Source organism: Miscanthus floridulus, chromosome 3 (assembly GCF_019320115.1).
Source record: "Miscanthus floridulus cultivar M001 chromosome 3, ASM1932011v1, whole genome shotgun sequence".
NCBI classification, from domain to species: domain Eukaryota; kingdom Viridiplantae; phylum Streptophyta; class Magnoliopsida; order Poales; family Poaceae; genus Miscanthus; species Miscanthus floridulus.
The window spans coordinates 98,294,838-98,304,220 of NC_089582.1; the positions used below are offsets into that span (position 1 = coordinate 98,294,838).

General features: G+C 51.8%; 2 protein-coding genes across 2 annotated transcripts; one reads left to right on the forward strand and one right to left on the reverse strand.

Moving 5' to 3' along the window:
• Nucleotides 1-1,225: 1,225 nt before the first annotated feature.
• Nucleotides 1,226-2,771, reverse strand: LOC136546227 (Golgi SNAP receptor complex member 1-1-like). The gene is made up of 3 exons (XM_066538191.1): nt 2,511-2,771; nt 1,580-1,807; nt 1,226-1,450 (listed from the first exon to the last, which is right to left on the reverse strand). The coding sequence occupies exons 1-3, from the start codon at nt 2,544-2,546 to the stop codon at nt 1,241-1,243; spliced, it is 474 nt and encodes a 157-aa protein (XP_066394288.1). The 5' UTR covers nt 2,547-2,771; the 3' UTR covers nt 1,226-1,240.
• Nucleotides 2,772-7,839: 5,068 nt separating this feature from the next.
• On the forward strand, nt 7,840-8,954 carry LOC136546228 (probable CCR4-associated factor 1 homolog 7). Its single transcript, XM_066538192.1, has one exon. The coding sequence runs from the start codon at nt 8,053-8,055 to the stop codon at nt 8,890-8,892; it is 840 nt and encodes a 279-aa protein (XP_066394289.1). The 5' UTR covers nt 7,840-8,052; the 3' UTR covers nt 8,893-8,954.
• Nucleotides 8,955-9,383: the final 429 nt, after the last annotated feature.

The following is a 9,383-nucleotide window of genomic DNA, read 5'->3' on the forward strand; positions in this document are numbered from 1 at the left end:
AAATGATTTATTTAATAGGTGTGGTGTCTTTTAGCAAATTAACAAATTGCCAGTGTGCCAACCAGCCAATTGCACTTTTTCCGTGTCGTCTAGCCACACAACATCACTTTCCGGGTCCTATATCAAATTTTGCCTTGAAGGAAGTACCCACAACACATAGACATAGTTTGTAACTTCAGATATCCTTAAAATCTTCCACAAAACATCATTTGCTCACTATCAATTGCAGTGAGTTTCAGCCTCAATGAGAACAGAAAAAACATTATAAAATCTGAATCATATTCCACCCCAACTATAGCCTCAAAGGTTAAGCATGTTTGACTTCCTGTTGGATGTGTAGTTTTTAGATAGGAAGCATTAATGGTATGGACCTGTGGTATTTGGTTGTCAGCTTCTCAAAAACAATTGCTCTTTCCAAGTGTTGGCAATAAGAATAGTGAAGGCCAACATGCAGAAAACAGGATTTGGGAACCAATTAGCAGGAGCTGATGTTGATATAGCTATATAACAAGAAGACTCCTTTTGCTTTAACTCTTTCATAGCCATGTACCATGAGTTAACCTATTCCATGCTTGTTAATTGTTAGTTCATGGTAAAACTCATTAAGCTCCTACGTCCTGAAACTGAGCGCACTAGTAGAAACTTACACTGAAGAATGCAATCAATCAATCAGCTTTTTGAGCCAGCAAGTGCAATTATTCCAGGTATGTCCAAAACCAAGGCAAGAGGTCCTAGGTGTTTTCTCTCAACAATAATACAGAGAAACTTGAAGCTTTCAACTTGTTCTCACTGAAGTACAAAACTAAGTATTGCACATGAGGAATGTTTGGTTGAAACTAATTACTAGTTAGACAACCAAAAGTGATATTATACAGACATATATAAAAAACTAGGCAACAACCAAGTGCTGTTTAAATACTATGGTCAGGCTGCAGAATTACTTGGTGCTCACAAACATATTGATATGGCAAACATGTTCACTCAAAAAGTACGAACCATTTGTCATAGGTGTAAAAGGTAATACTGGCATGGTAGCATGGGTCCATTTCTATCAATTTCCAAGGAGGGGTACGCATGGTTCTTTATTTAACTTCATGTAGTGAGTTCCATTATTTGACCCAGTGCCATGAAATCATCTTCCAGTAAGAAAGGGTAATGGAAGTTCTAGTCCAAATGTTTGGAATTCATATTGATGCTTTTTTTACAGGAGTGTCCTTCCATATTGTTCTCTCAAGAAGAATTAGGAGAAACAATTGAAGGATGCCCGAAAGGAGGATATTCGTACCTGTCCAGTACTCCTGCCAATCGCAGCTTGTTCCCTGAGAAGAGCTTGATCAGCTGAGTCTGATGGATCTTCAACATCAAACTTTGCTCTGTCAAAATCTCTCAAGTCAAGGAGAGAAGCATGTTGTTGTTTCGCCCTGAGACTTGATCGAAGCCGATAGAATTCCTATATTGGATGAAACAAATCATGGTGTCAAAATGGGAGTACAGTCATGTCATATGTGGTGCCTTCTTAACAGTACATTCAAAGTAGTTATGACGAATAGAACTTAGTAATCTAAGAGGCAACCAGGACCTGAGTAAGGTCTTGCAAAATCTCCATATGACGAGTCAGAGTATGAGAAAGAACTTCAGAACCTCCTGATGATACCCACGTTTGCATTTGCGAATTTACTTGCTGCAACTGCTTCAGCGATCTTTCTATATCAGACTCAATATCGTTCTCTGAACCATCTGATTTCATAGAAACCAGTTTACGGTATGCAATCATTTGGTCATCTAACTGAGCTTCCAACCTCCTTGCCTGAAAGGGGAGATAATAAACCATTCAAAACATGGTAAACCTTACGCACCAATAACCAGACAAGACAGGAAAAACAAGAGTAGCCTAGCTAATACAATATGCCATGTTTCGGAACATTGGCAGTCTTAAACGAGAAATATTTTAAAACATATGGCGATAAAGCATATAAGTGGGGAAAAACAGGCCACCACAGGTAGATGGATTGAAATCCTCTACAATCATATTACCTGTAAACATACATGGCTTCGTTGTGAAGACAGAGCAAGTCAATGAAAGGTTCATTTTAGAGCTGCAGGAAACGAAATCTAGACAGTATAGCATTCAATCAGTGCACCATTGCTACAGGTTGCCCCTTCACTGGGAGAAATGCTAAATGACGTTACAAACGAACAACTAGACTACTAACGGATTGTCGAAACGAAGATACTGAATCCAATTCAACTTTTCTCGGCACAGCATTCACTCCGGACACGAGTAGCCTACGAATTCAACGACCAACAGAGCAGGCTCCTCCAAATTCGTCCCTCCTCACTTCTGCGCGCCTGTATCCCCACTCCATCGCGGATTTGACAGGAGCCAGATCCCAAGTAGAGACTTGGGAGACACGCACGGGGCTACGCAGCCGCGAGAGCGGGACCGAGAGGATCCATGGAACTGCAGATGGGAAGAAAAAGCGCGTGGGATCCGAGGGCCGGGTTGTCACCTGCTTGCGAAGGGCGTCCCAGGAAGACGCCTCCATGGCCCCCGCTTCCTCCTCGTCTTCGGCGCCGTCCTAGAGGTTCGTCGCGTCGGGAGGACAGAGATCCCGTCGGCCCGCGGCTGCGACGCCTGGTCTAGATCTCGCGCGGGCGGGCGGGCGGCGAGCGAGCGAATCGGTGGGAGGGAAGAGGACGGCCTGAAGGGGTGGTTGGTGGTGGCCGAGCCTGATGCGCCGATGTGTCTGGCGAGGGAGATGCGTCAGGTCGGGTGGCAAGTGGCGTGGTCAACTCACCGACCCGAGTGCGCCCGACCGTGCTCCTCCGCAGCGCTGCCGAGCCGGGCGCGGTGCAATGCTGAGCCCGGACCCAGAAATGGGCTAGGCCCGGCCCGGCCCGAACCCCTGCCAGATCCTTATTCCACACGGACACGGGCGGACTTTCAATTTCGAAGGCCTGGCATTTGATAAGCTTGCCTGGCCACGGCTCCCACGCACGAGGTTGCGAACGAAACAGCCTCTATAGTTCTAGTTCACAACACTTTTGATAGTTGCTTTCTGGTTCCTGTGTGCCTCTTGCGAAGTGGGCTGGCTTTCTGCCTTGAGCTTTTACCACTAAATTGGACAGAGGTAGCATAAGAGAAAATTTCCTATTTGACATTGAAAAAAAAATTATGTTATCTTTTTTTGCACCCAAACTCAAAATCTTTCTTATTTCTTCATCCCTTTCATTTTCCTTTTCTATTTGACATTCTCGTCATCTCCGTTAGACTTCACTGTGAGCTGCCCTTGTGGATGCCTACGAAAAGACCAAAATGCCCCTAAAAAACTATGCATTTCCCTCGCCCAAACCCTAGTCGGACACGGAGGAGGTAGGGACGCGGTCGGCTAGCGCATTGCCTCCCGGTGCGGGGTCGCAGGCGCCCGTCACGGGTGCTCGGCCGCTCGGCGCGGGGACTCGGACACCCAGGTCGAGGCCGCCACCTCCCAGCGCGGGGGAGCAGCAGCACAACGACACATTGGGGACGGAGCAGCTAGGCTCAGGCCCGGCCGACACGTCCAGGTCAGTTCGATTCGAAGTAGAAGTAGGATCAATAGTTTTCTAGGATTTAATGCACATGGTTGGTTCTCATGCAAATCGTTTTTTATTTTCAGAATCTCTGTTTGGTCTGAGATGGAATGGCTTTATTTTCTTATTTGCTTGGAGGAACGGGATGGATAGATGAGTTAGGCATTGTCAGGTGAGGTCCACATGACAGTCAAATAACCGACCTTATCTTCTTCCTTCAGTCGTTGCCCACAGCCAAATCATTCCCCGTCGCTGAGCAATTGCTCCCCCAACCGATGCCCGCTCCAGCCTTCCCCATCGCCCCTGTCGCGCCCTTTGCCTTGTTCGCACTTCAGCCAATTGTGTCCTCTTCCCTGCTCACGAAGTCACACATCTAGTATCACTAGATAACCACAATCACTTATTTTTGGGACGGACCACAATCACGTTAAAGTTCCCCTCTAAATAGAAAGGCGTGGAGAAAAGGGAGATGACAGGAGTATGTGGGAATGAAGAGGAGATAGCAAGGAGATACGCGTGTTACAGGCCGTAGTGGATCGCTGAGATGAAATGAAGCAGGATCAGTGCGGGGTTCATCAGATTTTCAAGTCGTGGGAAATAGTGATGACTCGTTCATCCTGATAAAATTGTAACACCCTTTTGTTAAGGTGGTACCTTATTTAATGTCTATAAAACTTCAATAATATTTTCAATAGAGTTAAATACACCAGAGATCCATTAACTTGTGGAGAGGTTTCAGTTGGGTCCATCAACTTCCAAAGTGGCTTTTTGCGTCCATAAACTTTTAAAATGGTTCACTACAGTCCATACCTATTTATTTAACCTTAAATTCAAAGCACATTTGTAGAAAACCCCTTCCCGCACCACGTCACGTACGCGGACGGCTCCTTGACGCCCGCCGTCGCTGCTGCAGGCACGCTGGCGAGCCACTGCTGTGGCAATGCGGGCCCAACCTCCCTGACGCCTGCCGTCGCTGCTGCGGGCGCGCTGGCGAGCCGCTGCTGTGGCCATGCGGGCCCAACTGGTAGCTCACTCTACAGCCAAGAGACGCCAGGACAACAAGCTGCTCTGCAGCTGGCACTCATCTCGGACCAACGCACGCTAGAGCTCGGCAAGGCCTCCAGCGCTCTGCACAGCAAGGAGGGCGTCATGCTGGAGCTCCCGGCGGAGGGACGGATGGACACTGCAGGCTGGAAATAACGAGCTGGATATGGACGCGTCTTCGGGGTCCTGCTGCTGCTCGAGCACGCCATGGCAGCCGATGCAACATCTCTGTGGCATTTACAACAGCAGCTTCAGCCTTGACACCGATCATTCCATTCGCGTCAGTGAAGCAAACCACAACATCGTCCGGCTGCTGGGGTGGTGCACCGACGACGAGCACCTCCATGGCGTCGAGGCGGGTTGGCACGGGGAGACGCGCGAGCCAGGTGTGGAGCGGCCATGGTCGGACCTCCACGGTGCGGGTAGCTTTGGCCAACGGGCACCGCGGCCGCGCACTGGCGCGTCACGGCGAGGAGGAAGAGCGGCGGCTGGAGGAGGGCGCTTCAGCCGCGCCCGCGAAGGAATCACCGGCCCGAGGCGCGGGCCGCCCACCACCTAACCGCTACTGCCTGGTGCGGTGCTCGCCACGCATCGCCTCTGGGGCACGGGCCGCCCACCTCATCGCGCTGCTCGCCACGCGCGGTGGCCTCAAGCTCTCGGTCACTGTGGCCATCACGGCGGGCAACGCCCCGCTCCTCGAGCCGCTCCTGGCTGCCTGCCCGTCCGTTGCCGTCGTCACGCTGCCGTTCCCTTCCTCGTCGTTGCTCCCACCGGGCTACGCGCGAGAACACCAGGGACCTCTCGTTCCACCTCTTCCGGATGTTCATGCCCCACGGCGTGGTGGCGCAGGATCTCCACCTGCGGTGCCCACCCACGAATGACCATGCCCCGCGAAGCCGTGGCCGCCTCGAACCCCTCCGGCAACACGGTGAGCGTCCCCGCGGCCCACACGAAGGCCACCGAGCTCTGAGCCAGCGCGTCCGCCACGCACGCCGCCTGCTCCGGCGACAGCGCGTGCTACGTCCCGAGGCTGACATAGATGACGGATCCGTCGGCGAAGGCGTCCAGCCAGGCTACCACCGCTGACCCGCAGGACCAAAGGCGAATGGCGGTCCAGGTAGGTGGGCTCGAGAGCCGCGGAGGAGTTGAGGACGACGCACCCAGTGTCCAGAAGGCGACGTGCAACATGCTGCAGGGCGAGAAGGTGATGTGCCTGGCGCTGAGCTCGGCCGCGCCCACCCGGTGAAGAGGTTGGAGACAACGGCCGTGACACGCCTGGAACTCGCCGTCCTCCATGGAGAAGGTGACATCCGACCCCACGCCGGTCTCCAGCAGCCGCTCAAGGTGCCAGGAGATGCTGGGTGGCGGCACCACCATGTCTTGCTCCGGGGCCAGCAGGCGTGCGCGTGTGGCGGTCGTCGTCGTCTTGCTAGCCACCACCTGGAAACTCGAAGCTGCACTCCACCGACACGCACGGGTATGCCAGCTGTCGCGAGCTCGCGCGCTGGCTCGAGTCCCTCGCGGCGCGGGAGGTGGAACTGGTGTCCGCGCTCTCCGGGGGCGTGCTCCCGCGGGAGCGCAGCGCGTCCAAGGTGTGGCAGCTGCCCAGGAGCGCCGCGACCGTCGTGTGCCAGGTCAGCGAGGCCAGCCTGCTCCCACGCCTCGCCGTGTGGGACAAGTCTGAGACGCTCGCGGCCAAGATCATGTACGCCATCGAGAGCCAGATGCAGAGCTGCATCTTCATGCTCGGCCTCGGCGAGCCCAACCTCGCCGGCAAGCCCGTGCTCGAGTACGATCGCGTCGTGCGCCCGCACGAGCTGCACGCGCTCAAGCCCAGGCCAGCGCCGGAGCCCAAGTCTGGCTACCGCAACCGGGAGCTCGAGACGCTGTCTCGGTGTCGAGGTGGACCCCAACAGCGGCCCATGGGTGCAGGAGGCGGCCATGAAGCTGTACCACAGCCGTAGGCGCGGTGAGGGCGAGGAGGCAGGCAAGGTGGAGCTGCTCCAGGCTTTCCAAGCAGTGGAGGTGGCCGTGAGAGGATTTTTCTCGGTGTACAGGCTGTCGGAAGTGTGGAGAGGCAGGCACTAGTTCGCCGTCCTCGGGGACTTCAACCTCACCTGCTCGACTACCTCATCACGGAGCCGGGGCTGAGCCTCGTCGGCTGCTGCAACGAGCTCAACGTCGGGTACGCGCGGTCGAGGGTGCGCACAAGGCCGGCAAGGGCGCGCTCGAGTGCGTGGTTTGCCTCAGCGAGTTCGACATCGACGAGACGCTCCAGCCGCGACGGCAGCACACGCCATGGCGTCAGCGTCAGGACTGGAGCAGGAAGGGTGAGCGCGTAGAAGATAAAGAAAGGTATGATGTTTTCTGCAAATGTACTTTGGATTTAAGGTTAAATAAATGAGTATGGATCTGCAGTGAACCATTTTAAAAGTTCATGGAGCCAAAAAACCACTTTGGAAGTTGATGGACCCAACTGAAACCTCCTCACAAGTTAATTGATCTCTGGTGCATTTAACTTTTTTCAATAAGATTGGTCTTAGGCTAGTCTCACCCCAGACACTAGGGTGGGTTTTATGTGCATTATTTGTGATGTTAACTAAGTAAAATGATATGAAATTAAGGATCTGTTTGGATCCATTAGCAGTGTAGCACTAAAAATTAGCAGCTAAAATTAGTATCAGTGGATCCAAATAAACCTGCTAATTATTAGCTGAAAGGCTACTGATTATTAGTTCCATTAGCAGGTTTAGAGTTGCTAATAGGTACAATGGTTCATATGCACCTTCAATTCACTGTCCAACCACCAATTAGCAAATGAATCCAAATAGCCTTCTGCTAAAAATTGCATTAGCTATTATTTTTTAAATGCTAATGGCTCCAGACAGGTCCTAAGAAAGAGAGAAGCCACTATGTGAGAACAAAGATAAGTGGATGGATAAATGGATTATAGGACTGAGACATGTAATTAGATAAAATTTATTTAAAAATTTATCTCTTCAAAATATGATTTCTGTGTGTTATTACACACATCACCTGCTGTTGTAGGTGAGTTTCATCAGCCCGGTAGTCTTCGACTGGGCGGCAATCATGCCCGTGGGTCCCACGTTTTGGGTCCCGCCACGTGCACCAATCGTGGCCCGGCGGCGCACGGCATCCACTTTCCCCATTCATCGAGTCTGCGCTCTTCGTCTTTCTCCGAATTCCCCTCTCCTCTTCTCGCCGGATCTCGCCACCCCCATCCCCCCATCCACCCAGCCCATGGGAGCCCCCACCCCTCGCCGCTAACCCGTGGTCCCCCTGCCCCCTGCTCCCCCCGCCCTCGCTCCCGCTTCCGCTCCTGCTGCCCACGCGAACCCTAGGCTTTGCTGCTAGAAGAGCTCCAGCGACCGAAGAGGAGAGGAGAATAAAGCTCAAATCTTGGATGCGCCCGAACCGATGGCGACACCTGCCGCGGAGAAGCCGGAAGATGTAGAGATCCGCGAGGTTTGGGCGGACAACCTCGAGGCAGAGTTCGCCATGATCCGCGACATCGTCGACGACTATCCCTATGTGGCCATGGACACGGAGTTCCCCGGCGTTGTGTGCCGCCCGCTCGGCACTTACAAGACGGCTGCCGAGTTCAACTACGCCACCCTAAAGGCCAACGTTGACATGTTGAAGCTTATTCAGCTCGGGCTCACCTTCTCCAACGAGCATGGTGGGCTGCCGGCGCTCGGCGCAGACGGCCGACCCTGCGTGTGGCAGTTCAACTTTCGAGGTTTTGACCCTCGGACCGATGTGGCTGCATCAGACTCCATCGATCTGCTGCGTCGTAGTGGTATTGACTTCTCTCGCCATGCTGCTGACGGAGCTGACGCTCGCCGGTTCGCTGAGCTTCTCATGTCCTCCGGTGTAGTATTGAATTCAGATGTGCAGTGGGTGACTTTTCATAGTGGCTACGACTTTGGCTACCTGCTCAAGCTACTCACCGGCACAAATCTGCCTGATACAATGTCAGGATTCTTCGATCTCAGCAAGATTTACTTTCCTGTTATCTACGACATCAAACACTTGATGAGGTTCTGCAATAGCCTCCATGGAGGTTTGAACAAGCTTGCTGAGTTGCTTGACGTCGCAAGGGTTGGAATCTGCCACCAGGCAGGGTCTGATTCGCTTGTGACAGCGCTGTCCTTCAAGAAGCTTAAAGAGGCATACTTCAACGGGTTAACTGAGAAATATGCCGGTGTGTTGTATGGGCTTGGCTTTGAGGGTGGAGAGACCACCTCTGCTCACTGAGTAATGGATAGTTAAATAAAAGATGAACTATTTATGAAAATGGAGAAATGATGATTTCCTTTTGCTTGCCCTGGAAAAGGTACTGTCTTTCCGCTAAGTTCTGATTTCCCCTGCAAGTTACCTTCAGCTAAGCTGTTCTATAATTTAGCTTTGTGGCTTGATGGAATGTGTTGTTGACTACTCTTTGAGGCCTATATTGATACACTGATCACCAAGTCACTAACTGAAAACTAACATTATTGAACTCGATAATGTTATGGTAATCAAGTTACTGTACATCAAGTCATCAACTGTGGTGCTAAATGTTATTCAGTAGCAAAAAGAACACTTAGCTTGTCCATTGATATGTGAAACCCATCAGTTCTTGTTTTACATGGTTTCTGGAGTTACCCGTTACCCCATAAATCTTTGGTGATTGTAGGCACTATTCTGAATTTCGGATTTCTATACCATTCTATTAAAGCAAGACATTATGCTGGACTTCTAATTGT